At 44.3% G+C, this 27609-nt stretch overlaps 1 protein-coding gene across 2 annotated transcripts in view; it reads left to right on the top strand.

The window, feature by feature from the left end:
* The window catches only part of LOC118373897 (alpha-1,6-mannosylglycoprotein 6-beta-N-acetylglucosaminyltransferase B-like), an 89201-nt gene that overhangs the window by 47291 nt on the left and 14301 nt on the right, over window positions 1-27609 (top strand). For both annotated transcript variants that reach the window (XM_052519038.1, XM_052519039.1), the window contains 6 exons: window positions 11726-11857; window positions 20607-20740; window positions 24604-24734; window positions 26824-26979; window positions 27108-27254; window positions 27445-27561. In XM_052519038.1, the coding sequence (XP_052374998.1) occupies window positions 11726-11857; window positions 20607-20740; window positions 24604-24734; window positions 26824-26979; window positions 27108-27254; window positions 27445-27561 (817 nt within the window). The remainder of the gene's footprint in view (window positions 1-11725; window positions 11858-20606; window positions 20741-24603; window positions 24735-26823; window positions 26980-27107; window positions 27255-27444; window positions 27562-27609) is intronic.

Below are 27609 nucleotides of genomic sequence, written 5' to 3' on the forward strand. Positions count from 1 at the left end.
CCTCAGTGGTTGTGACATCATATTTGTCGGGAACAGCATCACATGTGCTAAAAGGTGCCCGGCGCCGGTTAGCCAAGCAGTGCAGACAGCTGTCACTTCCTCCAGGGGATCTCCCCCCTGTTCCTCCCAGTGCGACGTGAGTAATTAGCCAGCACCAGAGGAGGAGAAAGGGAGAGGAGAGAGGGAGGGGATAACAGCCTGACAGAGTTGGCTGGCTGGCTGGCTCTGCAGTGACGACAGGGCCAGGAGAATACTGAGAACTCCCCTGCTACAGCAGCTCTGTCTGTCTCCACCTTCACAGACTCTGTCCTCCACCCTCCGAGACCAGTAGGAGAGAGAGGGAGAGAGAGGGAAAGAGAGGGGGTGATTCCACAATATGAGGAACATACATCATTTGAACCTTCAGCACGAGTCCAATCAGAAGCATGATATAGCCATGCAATAAATGACGAGTGAGCTCAAACTGATCTGGAATCAGAAATGGCATCGATAAGAGCACAGCCACTATGTGTTTGGGAAGGAGGCACTAAGAAACATAACTCTCTCTGTCGTTTTACCCCTATCAAATCACCATTTGAGGCTGATTAAGCTTCCAGAATGGGGGCTGCTGTGTGTGCCTGCAAGTGCTACTGCGCTCTCTCACCCTCCAGCCTTTCCAACGATGTGCTTTTGTTTCTTGGCTTTGAAAAGCCAATCTAAAGCATCCCTGTTAAAAACAGATTGCTGTGTGTTTACAATATGTTGCAGTGCGCAGCACTTTTACAGAATCAGAGTTGAGGGCAGAGTTTTATCGTTCGCAGTGATCAAAGCATTTGGGTTATGGCACGATAACATGATAGAATCATGTGACTTGATTTAGCTGCAGCGAGAGGGATTCGACTTCATCCATGAGTCGTAGCGTGATGCCTAAATGAGATTGAGAGCAAAGGACTACATGGTGTGTTTTTGACAGTGTTGCATGTCAGTTTTCATCCAGTTTGAATCGCTACAGTACTATATGCTGTATTGTAAACTCGGCAAAAAAAGAAACGTCCCCTTTTCAGGATAATTTGTATAAATCCAAATAACTTCACAGATCTTAATTGTACAGGGTTTAAACACTGTTTCCCAGTGTTCAATGAACCATAAACAATTAATCAACATGCACCTGTAGAACGGTCATTAAGACACCAACAGCTTACAGACGGTAGGCAATTATGGTCACAGTTATGAAAATGTAGGACGCTAAAGAGGCATTTCTACTGACTCTGAAAAACAGCAAAAGAAAGGTGCCCAGGGTCCCTGCTCATCTGCGTGAACGTACCTTATGGCATGCTGCAAGGAGGCATTACACCGAGGCCTGTACCCTGGAGCGGGATCGATTTCGAGGTGGAGGGTCCGTCATGGTCTGGGGTGGTGTGTCACAGCATCATCGGACTGAGCTTGTTGTCATTGCAGACAATCTCAACGCTGTGTGTTACAGGGAAGACATCCTCCTTCCTCATGTGGTACCCTTCCTGCAGGCCCATTCTGACATGACCCTCCAGCATGACAATTCCACCAGCCATACTGCTCATTCTGTGTGTGATTTCCTGCAAGACAGGAATGTCAGTGGTCTACCATGGCCAGCAAAAAGCCCAGATCTCAATCCCATTGAGCACGTCTGGGACATGTTGGATCGGGGGGTGAGGGCTAGGGTCATTCCCCCCAGAAATGTCCGGGAACTTGCAGGTCCCTTGGTGGAAGAGTGGGGTAACATCTCACAGCAAGAACTGGCAACTCTGGTACAGTCCATGAGGTGGAGATGCACTGCAGTACTTAATGCAGCTGGTGGCCACACCAGATACTGATTTTGACCCTCCCCCCCCTTGTTCAGGGACACATTATTCAATTTCTGGTAGTCACATGTCTGTGGAACTTGTTCAGATTGTCTCAGTTGTTGAATCTTTTTATGTTCATACAAATATTTACACATGTTTGCTGAAAATGAACGCAGTTGACAGTGAGAGGACATTTATTTTTTTGCTGAGATTACATTGTAACATTGCTCTTTTGATTTGTTCCACTTGAACATTGTGACATTTAATTGGACACACCCTGTATTTTGAAAAATAGGACCAAATATACTGTATATATCCTGCAGTCGACATGGAGCAGGAGAGCTCAAACACAGTTCACAGTAGCTGCAGTAGTGTCTGCTAGCTCCACTCAGTCTTCTCCACATTGAGGTTTTGACTCACAGGACTGACTGTACAGAGCCAAAAAGTGGGCGGTCGACATTCAACACTAACAATAAGCAATCAGTGAATAAAAGTGCGGAAATAGCATAACAACTGGGTGTTCCACATTAAGAGGAAGCTGTGCTTTTGTTGTTGGAGGCAGCTTCTCAGTCTCTTATGCCCAACTCTCGCAACTGGCTCATTACTATGCCTGGCTCTGCTCTGCCAAGCAGGTCTCCATGCTGCCACTACCCTCTCTCTGCCTGTTTCTTTTCTTCCACACTGAGCCCTCTGCACCCCATGGCCTCACCCCGGCCTCCTTCCTGTGAATGTGGCACGGCATCTGCCACGGCCAATTCTCCTCACCGTCTGACTTCCTCCTCTCTGTTAGATAGGCTTCTGCTCAGCTACAGTATAAGGTTCTCTCTCTGATATCTGGCAGCACGGTGCAGGTGGCCAGTCCACTCAGTGGGATACACCAAGATGGCCTGGTGCATGTAGCTGGTTCTTTTCTCATGGGGTGCCAGTCCATCCTCCTCTCTTCTTCCGCTCCTTCTCCCTCCCTCCCCCTTTCTTCACCTACTCTCTCCCACTCCTGCCGAACTCTCAGCAGGACAGTCAGCCCCAGATGTCTTTCCTCTAGTGTGTGCGTCAGACTCAGTTTGTGTGTGTTTGTTTGTGTGCATGTGTTGCTTTTTATTCAACTGCTGCTCATTTTCAGCTCCATAACTGCAAATGTAATCCCCCTGTTCTCTCCAAGTGTGCAGGGATTTGCATATATCCAATTAAAGCCCTGAACACAGCAGATTTAGTGCATTTGTGTGCAATACTGCCTCATGGGGTCACATAATGCAATTATTATACATTTGTTCTCACATTATCACACCACGTCTTTTATCTGATCTATCCCTTAAATCATTGTTTTACATGTTCTAATAAATACAGTACCTCCGTTCTATTGGCGAACGTACAATCGCTGGAGAACAAACTGGATGAGTTCCATTCAAGACTATACGTTCAAAGGGACCTGAAGAACTGTAATATGTCTTTGAGTTGTGGCTGAAGTAGGACATGGACTATATACATTTAGCAGTTTTTTTCTATGCATCGGCAGGACAGAACGGCAGTGTCGGGTAAACTCAAAGAGGGAGGTGCGTGTCTCTTCGTTAACAACAGTTGGCGCGCGATCTGTAATATTAAAGATTCCGCTCTCCTGAGTAAGAATACCTCATGATCAGCTGTAAACTCTATTTAGCAAGAGTTTTCACCTATATTTTTCGTAGCTTTCTATTTACCACATCAAACCAATGCTGGCATTAAGACCACACTTAACAAGCTGTATATGGCCATAAGCAAACAAGAAAATGCTCATCCAGAAATGGTGTTCCTAGTGGCAAGTTATTTTAATGCAGGAAAACTGAAATGCCTCTTACCTAATTTCTACCAGCATGTCACTTGTGCAACTAGAGGCAAAACAACTCTAGATCACCTTTACTCCACACACAGAAACACATACAAAGCTGTCCCTCACCCCCCATTTGGCTAATCTGACCATAACTTAATCCTCCTGATTCATGCTTTAAATAAAAACTCAAACAGGAAGTACCAGTGGTCCGTGAAGCGGATGCTAAGCTACAGGACTGTTTTGCTTGCACAGACTGGAATATATTCCGTGATTTATCTGATGGCATTGAGAAGTTTACCACATCAGTCACCGGCTTCATTAATAAGTGCACAATGACATCCCCACAGTGACCGTATGTACGTAGGCACATATCCCAACCAGAAGAGGAATTAAAGGCAATATCCGCAATGTGCTAAAAGCTAGAGCTGACGCTTTCAAGGAGCGCGACACTAATCCGGACGCTTATGAGAAATCCCGCTATGCCCTCCGATGAACCATCAAACAGGAAATGCGTCAATACAACAGATCGAATAGGCTCTGATGCTTGTCGGATGTGGCAGGGCTTGCAAACTATAACGGAGTACAAAGGGAAACCCAGCCAAGAGCTGTTCTGTGACACGAGCCTGCCAGACGAGCTGAATGCCTTCTATGCTTGCTTCCAGCTGTTCTGGATGACTGTGTGATCACTCTCCGTAGCCAATGTGAGTAAGACCTTTAAACAGGATAACATTCACAAGGCCGCAGGGCCAAATGGATTAACAGGATGCATACTCCGAGCATGTGCTGACCAGCTGGCAAGTGTCTTCATTGACATTTTCAACCACTCTCTGATCCAGTCTGTAATACATACTGTACATGTTCAAGCAGACCACCATACCTGTGCTCAAGAACGCCAAGGTTACCTGTCTAAATGACTATCGCCCTGTAGCACTCACATCTGTAGGCATGAAATGCTTGGCTGGTCATGGCTCACATCAACACCATCATCCCAGACACCTTGGAGCTACTCCAATTTGCATACCGCTCCAACAGATCCACAGATGAGGGGATCTCTATTGCACTCCACACTGCCCTCCACACTGCCCTTTCTCACCTGTGCAAGAATGCTGAGAGAATGCTGTTCATTGACTACAGCTTAGCGTTCAAGATCAAAGTGCTCATCGCTAAGGACCCTGGGATTGAACACTTCTCTCTGCAACTGGATCCTGGACTTCCTAACAGGCCTCCCCAGGCGGTGAGGGTAGGCAACATCACATCCGCCACGCAGACCCTCAACACAGGGGCCCCTCAGGGATGCGTGCTTAGTCCACGACTGTGTGGCTGCACACAACTCCAACACCATCATTATGTTTTTGGTGACACAACGGTGGTAGGCCTGATCACTGACGACGATGAGAACCTATAGGGAGGAGGTCAGAGACTTGGCAGTGGGGTGCCAGGAGAAAAACCTCTCCCTCAATGTCAGCAAGACAAAAGACCTGATTGTGGACTACAGGGAATGGAGGGCCGAACACGCCCCCATTCACATCAACGGGGCTTGTAGTAGAGTGCGTCGAGAACTTCAAGTCCCTCGGTGTCCACATAGCAAAGGATGTACACACCAACCCAGTCGTGATGAGGGCACAACAATGCCTCTTCCCCCTCAGGAGGCTGAAATGATTTGGCACGGGTCCTCAGATTCTTAAGTTCTAGAGCTGCATCACCACTTGGTATTGCAACTGCTTGGCACCTGCCTATAAGGTGCTACAGAGGGTAGTGCTTACAGGCCAGTCCATCACTGGACCCGAGCTAGCTGCCATCCAGGACCACTATATTACCTCATACCCCTGCACATCGACTCTGTACTGTCACTGTGTATATAGTTATATCACTCATTATGTATTTATTATTACTTTTATTATTACGTGTTTAACTTTTCTATTTCACTTTTCTTTCTCTCTGCATTGTTGGGAAGGTAAGCATTTCACTGTTGTCCACACCTGTTGTTTACAAAGCATGTGACTAATACAATTAAATGAAATGTGATATTCAAGGTTATAAATGCCACTTTTCAGAACTTTTAGATGAGTTCCACCTGTCTGAACTGCTGCAAGGTGTCATGGGTGTGTTAGAGAGGCATCCGAACGAGCTCAGCCTTTTAATTCTTAAACTGGGAACATTTTGACGCTGTACGGAATTTTACAACATGGTCATAATCGGAACGATTGGGAACTTTTTCACGCAGGGAAAATTTTTACATGACACAAGGCCCTATACACAGGTGAAGCCACAGTATTTAGAACAGTATGTTGCTGTCAGATACACTACATGTGTCATAATATAACATGGAATAGAAAGCTGTATATTGTTAAATCTACTGCTGTCCCCGGGGAAGGTAGGTATGTCACTGCTTGAGCCATGGTGAGCTTAAATGACTTCTCTAGCTTTTCAAGGTGAGAGAATGTCTCGCAGCTCCTTCACTTCCCTTGTGGGGTGTATTAGATCGACCATTCTGACTTTGCTACAGTGTATCTGTCCTTAATAAAATACAGAGCAAATCCCTCCACACACACACACACACACACACACACACACACACACACACACACACACACACACACACACACACACACACACACACACACACACACACACACAGAGAGAAGGGTGAGGCATGCCAATGCCATTTTGGGAGTGAAAGTTTGCCACAGTAGACCATAGTGGGGGCAAATCACCCCATTTAGGAGCAGTCATGCTTGAAATTAAGCCTGGCGTGTTCATTTCCAATAGTAAAACATGACACTACCCGACAAAAATGCAAACTGTCCAAGTTGAGTTATTTGAATGCCAGACCCAGGGTATGATTTTACTGTAGGTCTTTGGGTTACTATGCAGGCCCACACTGCAATCAGATTAATTTCAGTCAGGTGAAGTGTACAAGGCTTGTGTTTGGGTGCTGTTTGGATGCACACACAGGCATACATCCATACAAGGGGCTTGACTAGTGCTCTGTATTCTTGAGTGGGGTGCTGGCAAAGAGAATTGAATCCACTCTTGAGTGAAGACCCCTTTTTGTTTTTGCCTTTATACTGTCGTGTCTTTGGCATCATTACAACTATTTATCAAATAATTCTCTGTAATTATTGTTACACGATTTAAGCTGATTAATCATGTAACTGTAATTAACTAGGAAGTCTGGGCACCAAGGAAAATATTCAGATTACAAAGTTATAATTTTCCTAATATAACTTTAAGATATTTATTATCTGATCAATTTGTCCTCTAATTAATTAATTATTCTTTACCTCATGTTAGTCTCATTCCAAACGTTGTAAATAGTTGGTTATCTGCATGAACCCAGTCTTCACTATGAGTCATCAATACATCAATTGTCTTAAATAATTTATTTACTACACAAACCGTAGATAGTTACAAGGAAATGATAACGGAGTTTCCCTAGTGGGATAAACCGGTATCGCGGCTTGGTGGACAGAAAGGAAGTGGGGGTCAACTGAGATGAGACACTACAAAGTTGATAATTCTAACAATTGAAATGCTAATCCTTTGCACATGAACGCTTACTCATTCGGGAATAATTGCAATCAATATATATTTTTACGCTCAGTGTGTCATCGGGATCTCTGTTGAAAAGTTTGTTTCTGTTGGAGAGTTTGTCCTCTCTCTCTCTGCCCTGGTTATAATGGCTAGTTCAGAGTGACATTCATTCATGTCGTTATAGAATAGTTGTTTCGGCGGTTGGCGGTCTTCGCGTTCAATGCTACCGAATTCCTAGCTGCAGACTAGTAATTAATATCAAAGACTTGTCCTTAGTCTGTCGCTATCGATAGTCTAAGAGTTTAACCACGTGGGATGGTTAAAAGATTCAGCAATCTATTCCAACCCTTATTTCCCTCTGTGATAGAGGTACTGGTATGGTCTCAAACCTTGGCCCTCTCGTTATCGAGGTAAGCTGGTCTAGTGATAGAAAACCCAGGTGGGGGTTTTATTCGGAACATCGAAAAGGGCTGTCTGTGGTCCTGTCTGTGGTCCTGGGGGTGTGCCAATGACTTAGTGAAACTTTAAACAGAAATACAATTCTCTCACATTAACATCATTACATAGCACCCGTCCTTTCACAAATAGTATCATCTTTACTCATTCATTTTGTACAACAACTAGATGAGGCTATTGTATAAACAGCGTTATGGTAATGTGGCGGTATTGTCTCTCATGAGTTTCACAAAATTGTACCAAACGGACCAGTTCGTAGCTGGATTCTTCACTGATCTTCTATACCTTCTCCAGAACATAAATATATATATTTTTGTTGTTGAATTTTACCCCCCTTTTCTCCCCAATTTCATGGTATCCAATTGTTAGTAGTTACTATCTTGTCTCATCGCTACAACTCCGGTACGGGCTTGGGAGAGACGAAGGTCAAAAGCCATACGTCCTCTGAATTACGACCCAACCAAGCCGCACTGCTTCTTAACACAGTGCGCATCCAACCCGGAAGCCAGCCACACCAATGTGTCGGAGGAAACACCGTGCACCTGGTTAGCGTGCACTGCGCCTGGCATGCCACAGGAGTCACTAGTGCGCAATGAGACACCCCACGGACCTCCCGGTCGCGGCCGGCAGCGACAAAGCCTGGGCGCGAACCCAGAGTGGTGGCACAGCTGGCACTGCGATGCAGTACCCTAGACCACTGCGCCACCCGGGAGGCCCAGAACATAAATATTGTTTGGACCTCCAGTTCTGTGAGGTGGAAGAAATTCCTTTGTTCTCTCTATGAAAACTCACTCTCTATACAGTGGCCATGAGGAGATGGTCTCCTCCAGGAATTTATTACCTCTCTGACCACAGCAGCCTGGGTGTAGGAGACAGATGGTGCAGAGGTAGGGGGATGGTGCTCACTGTGTCCAAAGAGGGCAACGTCATGACAATACAATTGACTGATGAAGCTCTAGTCTAAAGCAGGGATGGCTGACAAAGCCTCTCTGCTCATTATCAAATCTACTGCAGAGAAACATTCTACCGTGCCTGTTTCCACCAGTTTGCAATTCCGACTAAATCAGTTGAGCAAACAAAAGCAAAATCGATAGCTTTTATTTGCAGGGGTGTGTGTGTGTGTGTGTGTTGACTGTTTGTGTCTGTTTATTCACACTGTTTATACAATAGCAGTCTAAGCCTTTCTGCTGTTATCGCAAAGCTCCGCTAGAACAGCTGTGAGCATGAACGCATTCAGAAGACCACACAGCAAAGCATCTAAATCAACCACACAAACACTGTCATCCTTCATCTACATAGATCTATACAACTTAGCCTGGAAATTGTGCAATCAGGTTCATATGTAATCAACAAGATTGTGTCTACAGAATGCACATTATGGACAAACGTGTTGTGCTGTATGGACCAGATCTGGGTCAAATTCAACAAACTCAACTAGTTTGATAGTATAAAAATAAGTTGCATTGAATTTTGAGGTGGATAACATCTCATCTTTTAGCTACCATTATCTCTACCTCTGCTTATACCATGTCATTTACAGAACTGCTCTCCCTGTCTCCCCCTGCAATTACATTTCCTCTCCCACAGAGGCTGTCCATCTCCCTTTAAAAAGGCAATGTGTTCACAATATTCCCGTCTGCAGTGCAATCACAAAAAAATCATATAATTTAGAGGCAGACATAATTCAGCTGAAAACCGTTTGATTGCAGGGGCCATTTTGTGTCTGACAGGCTACTGAAACTTCGGCTCTAGCAAAGGGAAGCAATTACTCTGGCTGCTGACTAGGGCAATCTCACTGCATCTGAAGAACACTCCAACATTAGAAACCTAGCCACTCTGTAAAGTGGAATCTGGAGGAATTAATCAAGACCTGCAATTAACATGTTTACCTTGTATCCTGGACTAATGTCAGTGTGTGTGGTGCTTGATTTTGAGGCTCCTGAGCTGAATAGCAAGACTTAGACTGTTTCACAGTCAGTCAGAGAACACAAAGACTCTGTCATTATTGTTTCCCCCCAGCTATTTCTGGAAATTGTAACGAGTGGCCAATTTCCTGGACTCCAATTCTTGGTGTTACGGTCATTAGCATAAGTTGTAGCTGCAGAACGGTGTGCATTTCTGACAGCCAGAGAGATAAAAGTCTGGATAGGAGGCAGATAGCTGTCATTTTCATTCCAATGCCTCACTACCTCTTCCACAGGGTGTCATTTGGAAGCTTCTCCCTACTCAGCCATGCATTACGGACAGCAATGATATGGTAAATCAGGTGTTTAGATATCCCTGTACATACTGCCTGCCTATCTGTTATCTCTCTGAGGTGATTGTGGGTCACTGATATGGTAAATCAGGTGTTTAGATATCCCTGTACATACTGCCTGCCTATCTGTAATCTCTCTGAGGTGATTGTGGGTCACTGATATGGTAAATCAGGTGTTTAGATATCCCTGTACATACTGCCTGCCTATCTGTTATCTCTCTGGGGTGATTGTGGGTCACTGATATGGTAAATCAGGTGTTTAGATGTCCCTGTACATACTGCCTGCCTATCTGTTATCTCTCTGAGGTGATTGTGGGTCACTGATATGGTAAATCAGGTGTTTAGATATCCCTGTACATACTGCCTGCCTATCTGTTATCTCTCTGGGGTGATTGTGGGTCACTGATATGGTAAATCAGGTGTTTAGATATCCCTGTACATACTGCCTGCCTATCTGTTATCTCTCTGAGGTGATTGTGGGTCACTGATATGGCTAAATCAGGTGTTTAGATATCCCTGTACATACTGCCTGCCTATCTGTTATCTCTCTGGGGTGATTGTGGGTCACTGATATGGTAAATCAGGTGTTTAGATATCCCTGTACATACTGCCTGCCTATCCGTTATGTCCCTGCTTTTTACAGGAGCAGAGTATGTCCCTGCTTTTTAAGGAGCAGAGTATGTCCCTGCTTTTAGATATGTCCCTGTTTTACATAGAGTATGTCCTGCTTTTTAAGGAGCAGTTATGTCCCTGCTTTTTAAGGAGCAGAGTATGTCCCTGCTTTTTAAGGAGCAGAGTATGTCCCTGCTTTTTAAGGAGCAGAGTATGTCCCTGCTTTTTAAGGAGCAGAGTATGTCCCTGCTTTTTAAGGAGCAGAGTATGTCCCTGCTTTTTAAGGAGCAGAGTATGTCCCTGCTTTTTACAGGAGCAGAGTATGTCCCTGCTTTTTAAGGAGCAGAGTATGTCCCTGCTTTTTAAGGAGCAGAGTATGTCCCTGCTTTTTAAGGAGCAGAGTATGTCCCTGCTTTTTAAGGAGCAGAGTATGTCCCTGCTTTTTAAGGAGCAGAGTATGTCCCTGCTTTTTAAGGAGCAGAGTATGTCCCTGCTTTTTAAGGAGCAGAGTATGTCCCTGCTTTTTAAGGAGCAGAGTATGTCCCTGCTTTTTAAGGAGCAGAGTATGTCCCTGCTTTTTACAGGAGCAGAGTATGCCCCTGCTTTTTACAGGAGCAGAGTATGTCCCTGCTTTTTACAGGAGCAGAGTATGTCCCTGCTTTTTACAGGAGCAGAGTATGTCCCTGCTTTTTACTGTGTCTTGTTCCCTTCATTGTGTGGATATACAGTCTTACTTATATTATAGGGAACTGGACAATGTGTAGTATTTATTTTCCAAGTCTGTTGTTATTCTCTGTGTTGATTGTTAATATACATTCCTCTCATATTGACAGTGGACATACAGTACCAGTCAAATGTTTGGACACGCCTACTCATTCAAGGGGTTTTCTTTCTTTTTACTATTTTCTACATTGTAGAATAAATGTGAAGACATCAAACCTATGAAGTAACACATGCCAAGAGTGTGCAAAGCTGTCATCAAGGCCAAGGGTGGCTACTTTGACGAATCTCAAATATAAAATATATTTTGATTTGTTTAACAATTTTTTGGTTACTACATGATTCCATATGTGTTATTTCATAGTTGTGATGTCTTCACTATTATAATACAATGGAGAAAATTGTGAAAATAAAGAAAAACCCTTGAATGAGTAGGTGTGTCCAAACTTTAGACTGGTACTGTATGTACAGTGATGAAGTTGTGTTGTGACATGTTTGCGGTGTCTAAGCCGAGCTTCTGTGTGTGTGTGTGTGTGTGTGCAGGTTTCTTGGGGTCCCCCCTGGAAGAGGAAGCTGCCCCCTGACAGGACCTCTGCCCTTTGACCTCATCTACACAGACTACCATGGCCTGCAGCAGATGAGGCAGCACATGGGTCTCTCTCTGAGGAAGCACAAGTCAGTGGGTTTTTATATGTTTTTTATATGCAGTTGCGGTCAAATATCTGCACTTTACAATGCAGTGCAATGGAGCAGAATGGTCTGATTTCTCTTTTCAAAACTGGTTGAATGGCCATTTTTACCCTGTAGGCACCTGCAACTTACCACAGGTGAGATAGATTACACAAAAACGAGAATCACTCGCCTCCAACAAAATTAATTAGAATATTTTATAAGTTAGTCCAGGCCATTTTTTTTTTTTTTTTTTTTTTTTTTTTTTTTTTACTTGAAGAGAAAAATCTCAATTTCAGTTTAGATTTTTATCTTTCTTGGTCCTGTGCAGTTCTAAATCAAATAAATACACGTGTGAACACCAAAGGTTTTTTAAGTGTCTTATTTAGAAGAATTTGTGAATCGTGCAAGGGTGCCAAAATATTTGACCACAACTGTATGTGTGTTTGTGGGTGTGTGCTTACTGTGAGTGGAGGCATGGAATGTACTATGCACCATATCAAAAATGAATTAATCTCTTCTGAAGGAGGAACAGACTTGTCCATGTGATGCGTAAGTTAAACTGTCTGTGTGTTTCTTTGTTGCTGGCATTTCTGTTGTGCTGGTTAATCATTGGCTTATTGGCCTGCTGCCCTTATTGGCTGGTATTTGGTCAGCTGGTTGGTCCCCTGTGAGTCACCATAGCACTGCATGAGAGCAGCCCACACAGTGATCAATTGGGTAAATAATGAGTCCCAGATTGACTAATAGAAATGCTAAGTAGCACAGTGGAGAAATGGCCCCGCTTAAAGACGCTGAGTTCTCTGTATACATTTTGAACTTTGCAATGAACAGGAATTTGCCCGAGGCCCGCAAAGTGTCGACTAAGCAAATAAAACATGTAATTATTGGTCCTAGTTATTGCAGGACAATTTTAAGTGATATGATTGTAAAAGTGAAAATGATAATGTTTCCATTTCTTGGTTGGAGAGAAACTAATATGTCTGGGGTGTGATAAATCTGTTCTGTTATATTACATTATACTGTGGAGTAGTGTTCCAGTCTGTTTTGTCCCTAGCTGCATATTCAATTTCCTGTTCCACAACCATTTCCTGTTCCACAACCATTTAGCTCATTATACACATGCATGCACTCAAACATCAGCACACTTGCATGTGCACCCTAAAGCTCCCCCACTGCTTATAACTAACTATAAGTTAAAAGTAGACATTAATATGTCAAAGATGCAGAAAGAATACAGCATAGTGGTCAATTTCCACGACAACTAAGAGTCTTAACTTCTCCTTTTTTGTCCTGTGGCTACCACATTACAAAAGTGGGAAGCGAACCTGTGCATATGTTGCGTGACTGTGTGAAAGCAAAGTCGTGCATTTCGCTCATCGCATTATCTGGCAACATAATTTCACTGTCTACCTTTAACTATCTAAGATGAGACAAATACATTTTCTCCAGCTCCATCTACTGTGTGCACTGCCTGTAACACAGTATACCCCGGTATGGTACAGGAACGGTATGAAGGTGTGCAAATCTGGGTACTGCCCTACCCTATCTCGCGCCCACACACACGCACGCACACACACACTAATATTATTATAGAGACCACATGAGATTGGTGGCACCTTAACTGGGGAGGACTGGCTCGTGGTAATGACTGGCGCGGAATGAGTGGAATGGTATCAAATACATCAAACACATGGAATGGCATCATACACCTGCTAACCATCTGCTCCTTTTCCCGGCCATTGTTATGAGCCGTTCTCCCCTCAGCAGCCCCCTGTGATAGAGACATGCAAACACAGCACAATATTTGAAGTGCACACACTATTGTTTGCGATCACACAATGAAGCTCACTCAAGGTCACTTGATTAGCCGATGTATAGCAACTGTCCAGGCTAATACTTTAATTTCCTCTGCAGGCCCCCCAGACTGCTTAGAGATGCAGGACACTGATAAATCAACCAGATCTGATAATATCCCTTGATTCCTTCAGTCTGGATATGCAGAACTGAGGAAGCTGGGAGATAAAACAATGCTCCGTGCTCGACTCACCCTCTCAGTATTCTCAAATGGCTTCCATTCCCTATCCTTCCTCAACCTTTCCCATTCTGTCCTCTTCCTTTCCCTATCAGTCCTCTTCATTTCCCTATCCCCCTTCTTCCTTTCCCTATCCTTTCTTTCCCTATCCTTCCTCTTCCTTTCCCTATCCTTCCTCTTCCTTTCCCTATCCGTCCTCTTTCTTTCCCTATCCTTCCTCTTCCTTTCCCTATCCTTCCTCTTCCTTTCCCTATCCTTCCTCTTCCTTTCCCTATCCCCCTTCTTCTTTCCCTTCCCCTTTCCCTATCCTCCCTTTCCCTATCCTTTCCTTTCCCTATCCTTCCTCTTCCTTTCCCTATCCCCCTTCTTCCTTTCCCTATCCTTTATTTCCCTATCCTTCCTCTTCCTTTCCCTTTCCCCTATCCTTTCCTTTCCTTTCCTATCCTTTCTTTTCCCTTCCTTTCCCTATCCTTCCTCTTTCCTTTCCCTATCCTTCCTCTCCCTCCCCTTTCCCTATCCTTCCCCTCTTCCTTTCCTTTCCCTATCCTTCCTCTTCCTTTCCCTATCCCCCTTCTTCCTTTCCCTATCCGTCCTCTTCCTTTCCCTATCCATCCTCTTCCTTTCCCTATCCTTCCTCTTCCTTTCCCTATCCCTCCTCTTCCTTTCCCTATCCGTCCTCTTCCTTTCCCTATCCTTCCTCTTCCTTTCCCTATCCTTTCTTTCCCTATCCTTCCTCTTCCTTTCCCTATCCTTCCTCTTCCTTTCCCTATCCCCCTTCTTCCTTTCCCTATCCTTTATTTCCCTATCCTTCCTCTTCCTTTCCCTATCCTTTCTTTCCCTATCCTTCCTCTTCCTTTCCCTATCCTTCCTCTTCCTTTCCCTATCCCTCCTCTTCCTTTCCCTATCCTTCCTCTTCCTTTCCCTATCCTTCCTCTTCCTTTCCCTATCCTTCCTCTTCCTTTCCCTATCCCCCTTCTTCCTTTCCCTATCCTTTCTTTCCCTATCCTTCCTCTTCCTTTCCCTATCCTTTCTTTCCCTATCCTTTCTTTCCCTATCCTTTCTTTCCCTATCCTTTCTTTCCCTATCCTTTCTTTCCCTATCCCCCTTTTCCTTTCCCTATCCTTCCTTTCCCTATCCTTCCTCTTCCTTTCCCTATCCTTCCTTTCCCTATCCTTCCTCTTCCTTTCCCTATCCCCCTTCTTCCTTTCCCTATCAGTCCTCTTACTTTCCCTATCCGTCCTCTTCCTTTCCCTATCCCCCTTCTTCCTTTCCCTATCAGTCCATTCTTCCCTATCCTTCCTCTTCCTTTCCCTATCCTTCATCTTCCTTTCTCTATCCTTCCTCTTCCTTTCCCTATCCATCCTCCTTTCCTTCCATCCTCTTCCTTTCCATATCCCCTTTCCTTTCCTTTCCTTTCTTTCCCTATCCCCTCTTCCTTTCCCTATCCTTTCCCCTATCCTTTCTTTCCTTTCCTTTCCCTATCCTTCCTCCTTCTTTCCCTATCCTTCCCCTATCCTTCCTTTCCCTATCCCCCTATCTTCCTTTCCCTATCCTTTCTTTCCCTATCCTTCCTCTTCCTTTCCCTATCCTTCCTATCCGTCCCTTCCTTTCCCTATCCCCCTCCTTTCCCTTCCTTTCCCTATCCATCCTTCCTCTTCCTCCCTATCCTTCTTCCTTTCCCTATCCTTTCTTTCCCTATCCTTCCTTCCCTTTCCCTATCCTTCCTCTTCCTTTCCCTATCCCCTTCTTTTCCTTTTCCCTATCCTTTCTTTCCCTATCCGTCCTCTTCCTTTCCTTGTCCTTCTTCCTTTCCCTATCCTTTCTTTCCCTATCCCCCTTCTTCCTTTCCCTATCCGTCCTCTTCCTTTCCTTGTCCTTCTTTCTTTCCCTATCCTTCCTATTTTCTTCCTTTTCATCTAATCTAAAGTAGGGAAGCGCATGCCCCACCCATCTGAGGATCTGTTTTTTTCAGCCATCTATTTCCTGTGTTTGAGGGCTGCAAAATCCATTTGTTACATACATCTCCGTGGACTGATTGCTTTTTGTGACTGTTCATACTCTTGCTTGCACCTGTCGTTTTCCCCCGTTAATGTTACGACAACGGAAATGTTTGTAAAGACATGTCAAACACACCCCACCCCGGTAATGGTTGAAATGGGCTCAATGGGATACATTGGCTGTTAGTTGAATCGAGAAGAACACTAAAGCTTCATCTGGAATTGAACGTATCGTCTCGACACTTACAGAAAGAGAAGATAACTTTATTTTGATGGGTGTTTTTTGTGGAATTGAATAAAGTTGTAATTTAATACAGTTGAAATCTTTACAAATTAGATGCACTGAAATGAAAGCGATTTCTGAAAATGCACTCAGATTATAGTGATATTATGTCTGATCTCGCAAACAATGTAAAGTATGTTTAGATAGGCGTAATCGTGTTGATACCCTTTTATCCGAGGGTAACCTGCTATTGACATACTTACTGAATTATGCAAGAGAATGTGACAACAACCGTTACTAATCAGGCAGTCTAGACAGCGCAGGTGAGTGCAGATAGGGTAGACAGAGCAGATGAGTTCAGATAGGGTAGACAGAGCAGGTGAGTGCAGATAGGGTTGACAGAGCAGGTGAGTGCAGATAGGGTAGACAGAGCAGGTGAGTGCAGATAGGGTAGACAGAGCAGGTGAGTGCAGATAGGGGGGACAGAGCAGGTGAGTGCAGATAGGGTAGACAGAGCAGGTGAGTGCAGATAGGGTAGACGGAGCAGGTGAGTGCAGGTAGGGTAGACTGAGCAGGTGAGTGCGGGTAGGGTAGGCAGAGCAGGTGAGTGCAGGTAGGAGAGACAGAGCAGGTGAGTGCAGGTAGGGGAGACAGAGCAGGTGAGTGCAGATAGGGTAGGCAGAGCAGGTGAGTGCAGATAGGGTAGACGGAGCAGGTGAGTGCAGATAGGGTAGACGGAGCAGGTGAGTGCAGATAGGGTAGACGGAGCAGGTGAGTGCAGATAGGGTAGACGGAGCAGGTGAGTGCAGATAGGGTAGACGGAGCAGGTGAGTGCAGATAGGGTAGACGGAGCAGGTGAGTGCAGATAGGTTAGACGGAGCAGGTGAGGGCAGATAGGGTGACTGCAGATAGGTTAGAGTGCAGGTGAGGGTAGACGGAGCAGGTGAGTGCAGATAGGGTAGACGGAGCAGGTGAGTGCAGATAGGTTAGACGGAGCAGGTGAGTGCAGATAGGGTAGACGGAGCAGGTGAGTGCAGATAGGGTAGACGGAGCAGGTGAGTGCAGATAGGGTAGACGGAGCAGGTGAGTGCAGATAGGGTAGACGGAGCAGGTGAGTGCAGATAGGGTAGACGGAGCAGGTGAGTGCAGATAGGGTAGACGGAGCAGGTGAGTGCAGATAGGGTAGACGGAGCAGGTGAGTGCAGATAGGGTAGACGGAGCAGGTGAGTGCAGATAGGGTAGACGGAGCAGGTGAGTGCAGATAGGGTAGACGGAGCAGGTGAGTGCAGATAGGGTAGACGGAGCAGGTGAGTGCAGATAGGGTAGACGGAGCAGGTGAGTGCAGATAGGGTAGACGGAGCAGGTGAGTGCAGATAGGGTAGACGGAGCAGGTGAGTGCAGATAGGGTAGACGGAGCAGGTGAGTGCAGATAGGGTAGACGGAGCAGGTGAGTGCAGATAGGGTAGACGGAGCAGGTGAGTGCAGATAGGGTAGACGGAGCAGGTGAGTGCAGATAGGGTAGACGGAGCAGGTGAGTGCAGATAGGGTAGACGGAGCAGGTGAGTGCAGATAGGGTAGACGGAGCAGGTGAGTGCAGATAGGGTAGACGGAGCAGGTGAGTGCAGATAGGGTAGACGGAGCAGGTGAGTGCAGATAGGGGAGACGGAGCAGGTGAGTGCAGGTAGGGTAGACCGAGCAGGTGTTTGGTGGTTGCAGCCCTGTTCCTCACCTTTTATATTAATGTATTCATACACTAAAGAAAAATATAAACACAACATGTAAAGTGTTGGTCCAATGTTTCATGAGCTGAAATTAAAGATCCCATACATTTTCTATACGCACAAAAAGCTTATTTCTCTGAAATGTTTTGCACAAATTTGTTTAAATCCCTGTTAGTTAGCATTTCTCCTTTGCAAATATACTCCATCCACCTGACAGCTATGGTATATTAAGAAGCTGATTAAATATCATGATCATTACACAGGGTGCACCTTGTGCTAAGGACAATAAAAGGCCACTCTAAAATGTGCAGTTTTGTCACACGATGCCATGCCATAGGTGTCTCAAGTTTTGAGGGACCGTGCAATGACTGCAGGAATATCCACCAGAGCTGTTGCCGGATACATTTTTATGTTATCTACCATAAGCCGCCTCCAAAGTAATTTTTGAGAATTTGGCAGTACGTCCAATCAGCTTCACAACCGCAGACCACGTTTATGGCGTTATGAGGGCAAGCGGTTTGCTGTTCACATTGTGAACAGAGGGCCCCATGGTAGCGATGGGGTTATGGTATGGGCAGGCATAAGCTACGGACAAAGAACACAATTGCATTTTATCGATAGTCATTTGAATGGACAGAGATACCGTGACGAGATCCTGAGGCCCATTGTCATGCCATTCATCCACCTCTCATGTTTCAGCATGATGATGCACAGCCCCATGTTACAAGGATCTTTACACATTTCCTAGAAAATGTCCCAGTTCTTCCATGGCCTGCATACTCACCATACATGTCACCCATTGAGCATGTTTGGGATGCTCTGGATTAGAGGTCGACCGATTAATCGGAATGGCCGATTAATTGGGGCCGATTTTCAAGTTTCCATAACAATTTTTGCCGATTGTTTTTTTTAAATATATATATAAAAAAAATAATTGGCATAATCGGTGTCCAAAAATATATATATATATCTTTTTCCACCTTTATTTAACTAGGCAAGTCCGTTAAGAACACATTCTTATTTTCAATGATGGCCTAGGAACGGTGGGTTTAACTGCCTTGTTCAGGGGCAAAACGGCAGATTTTTACCTTGTCAGCTCGGGGGACTCAATCTTGCAACCTTACAGTTAACTAGTCCAACGCTCTAACCACCTGCCTCTCATTGCACTCCATGAGGAGCCTGCCTGTTACGCGAATGCAGTAGAAGCCAAGGTAAGTTGCTAGCTAGCATTTAAACGTATCTTATAAAAAACAATCAATCAATCATAATCACTAGTTAATTAACTACACATGGTTGATGATATTACTAGTTTATCTAGCGTGTCCTGCGTTGCATATAATCGATGCAACGCAGGGGGATGATTTAACAAAAGCGCATTTGCGAAAAAAGCACAATCATTGTACGACTGTACCTAACCACAATGCCTTTCTTAAAATCAATACACAGAAGTATATATTTTTAAACCTGCATATGTAGCTAAAAGAAAGGTTAGCAGGCAATATTAACCAGGTGAAATTGTGTCACTTCTCTTGCGTTCATTGCACGCAGAGTCAGGGTATATGCAGCAGTTTGGGCTGCCTGGCTCATTGCGAACTAATTTTCCAGAATTTTACGTAATTATGACATAACATTGAAGGTTGTGCAATGTAACAGGAATATTTAGACTAATGGATGCCAACCCTTAGATAAAATACGTACGGGTTCCGTATTTCACTGAAATAATAAACGTTTTGTTTTCGAAATGATAGTTTCCGGATTCGACCATATTAATGACCAAAGGCTGGTATTTCTGTGTGTTATTATATTATAATTAAGTCCATGATTTGATAGCACAGTCTAACTGAGCGATGGTAGGCAGCAGCGGGCTCGTAAACATTCATTCAAACAGGACTTTCGTACATTTTGCCAGCAGCTCTTCACAAGCACAGCGCTGTTTATGACTTCAAGCCTATCAGCCTAATGGCTGGTGTAACAGATGTGAAATGGCTAGCTAGTTAGCGGGGTGTGCGCTAATAGCGTTTCAAACATCACTCGCTCTGAGACTTTGAGTAGTTGTTCCCCTTGCTCTGAATGGGTAACGCTGCTTCGAGGGTGGCTGTTGTCGATGTGTTCCTGGTTCGAGCCCAGAGAGGAGCGAGGAGAGGGACGGAAGCTATACTGTTTTATGAGCTATAATTCAGTCAATATCTGATGGATTATAAAACATTTAAAAGTTTGGAGTATGTTCATCCATTGTCCAACACAGGAGGTTGGTGGCACCTTAATAGGGGAGGATGACCACGTGGTAAGGGCTGGAGCGGTTTCCAAAGTGTTTGATGCCATTCCATTTGCTCTGTTCCAGCCATTATTAAGAGCCGCCTATTAGGAAGCAGCCCCTCACACATTATGCCCCAGCAATGTCAGAGACCCACCAAAGAAGGGAGGTATACTTGCGGTGTCTGGACATGGTTATATTGCTGTGAGTAAGAGCTCTCCATTTATCTCCCCTGTGGTGTATAGTAGCCTAGCAGCTTGTGATTTGAAGTCAATTTCCCCCCATCTGGAGGGCAGGCTGAGCCCAGCACACTGAGGGAGAGGAGAGGCACGGTGACATCCATCACCTTTGACTACTTTACGGTTCAAGTCTCCTGGGCTTGATTCCCATACCACTGCTTGTTAGACATGGGCTTTTACCAGATAAATATTCTATCATCGCAACAGGAGGCAATGTCTATCTATGTTCTGCTATTTTGACATACAGAACCCATTCATTCTCCCACCTCTTTCCTCTGTCTCTCAGGTGCCACATCCGTGTGATTGACACATTTGGCACAGAGCCGGCATACAACCATGAGGACTACGCCACCCTGCACGGCTACAGGACCAACTGGGGCTACTGGAATCTCAACTGCAGGCAGTACATGACCATGTTCCGTGAGTGAACTCTGAGCATAATCTCTCTTCTGACACTGGATGTGAGGGGAATGGTGTTGCGCTTGTTTATCAGGTATCAACCTCAGAAAGAGAGAAAGTGAGAAAGGGTAATAGGGATTTTAGTGGAGGTTTGGCTTTTGGAGTGTGTGTATGGGCACAGATGTTGTGGGGCACTTGTGTGGGCCTCTGGCCTCTCATAGTGGAAGCTCAGGGTCAGAGAGACGAGAAGGAGCCTGGGAGGGTAACAGCAGTTGTGGCCAAACCGATGCCTAGAGCTAGACACTAGAACTTAGCACCATAGGATCTCACTGGCACACACACAGAGCTCAAACATCCAGCTGGGATCAGTGGAAGGAGAGGAGACTTCAGCTGTGTTTGTGGTCTTCCAATTAACTCAGTGAGCATAGCTTCTGTGGAAGTACTGCTGTTTTGGAAATACACATTGTAATTGCAAGCCACACTCATATTGGGTTTGAAATAGGAACACGTTATATATATATATATATATATATATATATATGATTCTCATGGCTATTTTGTTTTTTATGCATACTGGGAATACTCCTTGCTTTGTTTCCTGGTTTATAGAGTGACCACTGTCCTTCTCTTAGGTGATGTGGTCCCAGCTGGCCTAATCAATTCCTTTAACCACTGTCTCTTTATTCCTATAACTTACTCAACATGCTTCTGACTTTCATCTGAAACTGAATGTCAATATTTAGTTTAGTGTTTGGCTGTCACGTGTGCTCCCTTTCCGGCCTCTAGGTCACCAGGCTGCTCGTTATGGCGCACACCTGTCACCATCGTTACGTGGACCTGCGGGTCTTCAGACTCACCTGGACTCCATCACTTTCTTGATTACCTGTCCTATATACAGTTGAAGTTGGAAGTTCACATACATTTAAACTCAGTTTTTCACTATTCCTGACATTTAATCCTAGTAAAAATTCCCTGTCTTAGGTCAGTTATGATCACCACTTTATTTTAAGAATGTGAAATGTCAGAATAATATTAGAGTGATTTATTTCAGCTTTCATTTCTTTCATCACATTCCCAGTTGGTCAGAAGTCTACATGCTACCAAATTCTAATTGAGTGTATTGCCTTAAACAATTTTAACTTGGGTCAAACGTTTCAGGTAGCCTACCACAATAAATTGGGTGAATTTTGGCCCATTCCTCCTGACAGAGCTGATGTAACGAGGTCAGGTTTGTAGGCCTCCTCGCTCGCACACGCTTTTTCAGTTCTGCCCACACATTGAGGTCAGGCCTTTGTGATGGCCACTCCAATACCTTGACTTTGTTGTCCTTCAGCCATTTTGCCACAACTTTGGAAGTATGCTTGGGGTCATTGTCCATTTGGAAGACCCATTTGTGACCCAGCTTTAACTGATGTCTTGAGATGTTGCTTCAATATATCCACATAATGTTCCTGCCTCATGATGCCATCTATTTTGAGAAGTGCACCAGTCCCTCCTGCAGCAAAGCAACTCCACAACATGATGCTGCCACCCCCGTGCTTCACGGTTGGGATGGTGTTCTTGAGCTTGCAAGCATCCCCCTTTTTCCTCCAAACATAACGATGGTAATTATGGCCAAACAGGTCTATTTTTGATTCATCAGACCAGAGGACATTTTTCCAAAAAAGTACGATCTTTGTCCCCATGTGCAGTTGCAAACCGTAGTCTGGCTTTTTAATGGCAGTTTTGGAGCAGTGGCTTCTTCCTTGCTGAGTGGCCTTTCAGGTTATGTCGATATAGGACTCGTTGTTACTGTGGATATAGATACTTTTGTACCTGTCCTCCAGCATCTTCACAGGGTCCTTTGCTGTTGTTCTGGGATTGATTTGCACTTTTCGCAACAAAGTATGTTCATCTCTAGGAGACAGAACGCGTCTCCTTCCTAAGTGATGTGACGGCTGCGTGGTCCCATGGTGTTTATACTTGCGTACAATTGTTTGCACAGATGAACGTGGTACCTTCAGGCGTTTGGAAATTGCTCCCAAGGATGAACCAGAATTGTGGAGGTCTACAATTTTTTTGGCCGAGTTCTTGTTATTTTCCCATGTGTCATGCAAACAGGCACTGAGTTTGAAGGTAGGCCTTGAAATACATCCACGGGTACACCTCCAATTGACTCAAATGATGTCAATTAGCCTATCAGAAGCTTCCAAAGTCATATCATTTTCTGGAGTTTTCCAATCTGTTTAAAGGCACAGTCAATTTAGTGCGTGTAAACTTCTGACCCACTGGAATTGTGATACAGTGAGATAATCTGTCTGTAACAATTGTTGGAAAAATTACTTGTGTCATGTGCAAAGTAAGATGTCCTAACTGACTTGCCAAAACTATAGTTTGTTAACCTGTTGCGTCAAGCAATCCCATATCTGGGAGCGTAATTATAGCCTCAAGCTCATTACCATAACTCAACGTTAACTATTCATGAAAATCGCAAATGAAATGAAAGAAATATATTCACTCATAAGCTTAGCCTTTTGTTAACAACACTGTCATCTCAGATTTTCAAAATATGCTTTTCAACCATAGCTACACAAGCATTTGTGTAAAAGTATTGATAGCTAGCATAGCATTAAGCCTAGCATTCAGCAGGCAACATTTTCACAAAAACAAGAAAAGCATTCAATTAAAATAATTCACCTTTGAAGAACTTTGGATGTTTTCAATGAGGAGACTCTCAGTTAGATAGCAAATGTTCAGTTTTTCCAAAAATATTATTTGTGTAGGAGAAATCGCTCCGTTTTGTTCATCACGTTTGGCTAAGAAAAAACCCAGAAAATTTAGTCATTACAACGCCAAACTTTTTTCCAAATTAACTCCATAATATCGACAGAAACATGGCAAACGTTGTTTAGAATCAACCCTCAAGGTGTTTTTCACATATCTATTCGATAAGTCATTCGTGGCAGTTTGGTTTCTCCTCTGAAGCAAATGGTAAAATGCACGCAGCTGGAGATTGCGCAATAATTGCAACGGAGGACACCAAGCGGGGCACCTGGTAAATGTAGTCTCTTATGGTCAATCTTCCAATGATATGCCTACAAATACGTCACAATGCTGCAGACACCTTGGGGAAATGACAGAAAGTGTAGGTTCATTCCTTGCGCATATAAGGAGACATTGGAACAAAGCGCATTCAAAATCTGGGGCATTTCCTGTATGAAATTTCATCTTGGTTTCGCCTTTAGCATCAGTTCTGTGGCACTCACAGATAATATCTTTGCAGATTTGGAAACGTCAGAGTGTTTTCTTTCCAAAGCTGTCAATGATATGCATAGTCGAGCATCTTTTCGGGACAAAATATCTTGTTTAAAACGGGAACGATTTTTTATCCAAAAATTAAAAGAGCGTCCCCCCTTTTAAAAAATGTACCTTTATTTAACCAGGCAAGTCCGTTAAGAACACATTCTTATTTTCAATGACGGCCTAGGAACAGTGGGTTAACTGCCTGTTCAGGGGCAGAACGACAGATTTGTACCTTGTCAGCTCGGGGGTTTGAACTTGCAACCTTCCGGTTACTAGTCCAACACTCTAACCACTTGGCTACTCTGCCGCCCCAAAGCAGTTAACAAGACATTTGTGGGGTGGTTTGAGTTTTAATGACTCCAACCTAAGTGTATGTAGACTTCCAACTTCAACTGTATGTCACTTCCTTTGGTTACTTCCCCAGGCGTTATTGTTTCTGTTTCATGTCTGTGTGCTGTTAGTTTTTCTTGTTTTGTATTTGTATTATGTTCTGTTAATTTTATTAAAACACTCCCTGCACTTGCTTCCCGACTCTCAGAGCACGTCGTTACATTGACTTTGACTTATTGAGCTTGACACTTTGCTATGTTCGTCCCTTACAGCACACACTCCCGACAACTCCTTCATGGGTTTTGTGGCTGAGGAGCTGAATGACACAGAGAGGCTGAGCATCCAGAGGAACAAGGTGGACAGCATGGCAGTGGTGTACGGCAAAGAGGCCAGCATGTGGAAGGTGATCATATGGATATAAATGTTCAATTTCTAGAACCTCTAAAGAAAACCATATTGCTGAGAGTGCATTTGACTGACACCCCAATGGGCGTATCACCTGCTCCTGTCTACAAGATATCAACAAACAAATTACTTTTTCCTTACTAAGATGTGCAGTCCAGTTGAGGTGGCGTCTCAACATATTTACACAACAGTCTGTTATACGCTGCAGTGTATTCTGTCATGATGTGATAAATGGAGTGCACCCCACTTCCAGAGACAAGTTGAAACGTGCCTAAGTTATTCTCTCCTATCTGCCAAGCATGACACTTCAATCTGCTAGGTATATGTATGTACGCCCAGAGAGGTGTGAGTGTTGTGGAAGCGGCAATTGTTTTTGTTTAGCGTAAATTCTCCCTCCAAGCTACAGGAAAAAGGCATCACTTATTCATGTGTCTGGCCGCCTCCCCGTGGTTGAATCAGCTGCATTTGTTCTCTCACTCTCTATGCTTATTGAAATCCCCCTCACTCTGAACAGTTTGAGGTACGGCGGTGCGAGGTATAATATTTATGAGTGTGAATGCCATCTGTGTCTGGCTCTCCCTTGACACTGACTACCCCTCACTGCTTCTGGCATCATCCTCAGCTCTCCGGTTCACATGCTTGTCAGCTATGTGTTGTACTACAGCTGTATGTCCACAAGGAGACAAAATGACTATAATTTTATCTCTCCCACTCACTCTCTCTTGTCTTTCCTCCTTCCCACATGGTTTCCTCCTATTCTGCTCTCATGTCATGTTGATGGATCATCTCCAGCTCCAAGTAAGGATACCTGCACTTCCTGTCATTGATTGACGTTTTGAACACCCTCGGAAACTTTGTTTTACATTGAGCCGTAGTACAGACTGTCCCTGGTGTTTGGTTTCTCTGCAGATTCCTTTTATAGAGATTGATACTGTTCATGCACAATGAATGTGTTAATGTTCCATTAAATGTGCCAGACAGTTAACTACAATTATTTTGGAATGAGTCAGCAGCTTTAGCTCTTCAGACACAGAAAGATGTTTCAGGTGAATCATCTTTATCTACCATAAAGATACAAGAGTTTTTATAAAAAGGCCTGAGGTTTGTTATGCATTCATCCTGGTCGATCTGCATCTTCTGTCACCCCCCTGTCAGATCAATAAACTGCTGCCCTATAACAGGTTTAGGAAAATACAAAAGGTGGCGTTTTAATCAATACTCAGAATGTCAGCTCTCTACTAATGATAGTTTTACTTTGTGTGCTCTTTTATATGGAGCATCTGCAATGACATCAGTGGTTCTATTTACAACTGTTGGTGGAAGGGTTCTTAGTCTACAGAGGGAAAGCTCATGCATATTTATTTCTATTGTGTTCCGTACAAAAGTTCTTTGTTAGGCTAAGTATGCCACTGAAGATTTGAAACGTACAACATTCTCACCACTATATGTAAATCATGCTCACCCAATACATCTCTATGATTAGCGACCAGTGTGCTGCTGTAGCCAAGGTGAAACCCATGCTTACTCTTCACACTCTATGGCCATTCTCGTATAATTTGCCCCTGGTGCTGCTGTAGCTTGGTGTAGGAAATCAGATCACCCCTCTAATTGGCTATGCCAGTCTGTATGCACCAGAGGCCCCAGTAGCCACCCCACTAATCCTAGTAACAGTCAGTCATACAGGCTTCTGTCCACACTGCCCTGCACCAATCAGAATCTCTCTAGGGTGAGAGGCCTATCAGTCAAGGTTTTTTAAAACTCTTTAGAGAGATGACCTCCATGCTACTGTAGTCTTCACAGGTTGAGCACATTCTCCGTTGCTCTTCAGTCCCAGGAGGGTGACACAGATCATATGGAGGAATCTCTAAGCAGAAGAGGCTGACAGCCAATGTCATGAATAACATGTTTGCCCCTGTCTTGGTTATGCCTGCAACCAACACACTGAACATAACTTTATGTTTGAGAAGAACTTTGAACTCTTACAGAATTGGTTAAAAAAAGGAGTTACATTCTGCATATTTGGGGGGGACAGGTAGATTATACTGTGTGCCCAGTCCGTCCTAACGATTTGTTCCATTGACTCATAGGGTAAGGAAAGGTTCCTGGCCATTCTGCACCGCTACATGGATATCCATGGGACTGTCTATTATGAGACACAGCGCCCTCCAGAGGTGCCTGCTTTTGTCAAAAACCACGGTCTGCTGCCCCAACAAGAGCTGCAACAGCTGCTCAGAAAGGCTAAGGTATGGAGGGTTTCAATACCTTTTTATATAATATACTTCAAGTACAAGTTGCCAGTAAACAGCAGCCAGGAACCTTTCCTTACCCTATGACCCTTGGTTCATCTTTTTCTTTTCCTCTTTCAAACAAGCTCTTCATTGGGTTTGGCTTCCCATACGAAGGGCCAGCCCCTTTAGAGGCCATAGCCAACGGCTGCATCTTCCTGCAGCCCATGTTTAAGCCGTCTCACAGTTCCCTCAACCATGAGTTCTTCAAAGGGAAGCCCACTTCCAGACAGGTGAGCAGGTTGTCTCTGTGGTGGCAGTGGACTGTCTCCATACTGTTGAGAAAATTAATGTTAGTCTGTGAATTAGTGCAAGGTAGGCCTCAACCTGACTCGTGTGCTTCTCTGCTCGTGGCTGTGTCCATGTATTGTCTGGATGGAGACTGTATTGACTGATATAGTATTGTGTTAATTCCTCCATCAGGTTTCCTCACAGCATCCCTATGCTGAGCAGTATATAGGCAGGCCACATGTCATCACGGTGGATTTCAACAACTCCCAAGAGTTTGAGTCTGCCATACGGGACATCTTGAGGACCAAAGTTAGTATGCTAATTTCACTTGAGATGACAATATAATATATTCCATTT

The sequence above is a fragment of the Oncorhynchus keta genome, chromosome 5, assembly GCF_023373465.1.
Source record: "Oncorhynchus keta strain PuntledgeMale-10-30-2019 chromosome 5, Oket_V2, whole genome shotgun sequence".
Lineage (NCBI taxonomy): Eukaryota > Metazoa > Chordata > Actinopteri > Salmoniformes > Salmonidae > Oncorhynchus > Oncorhynchus keta.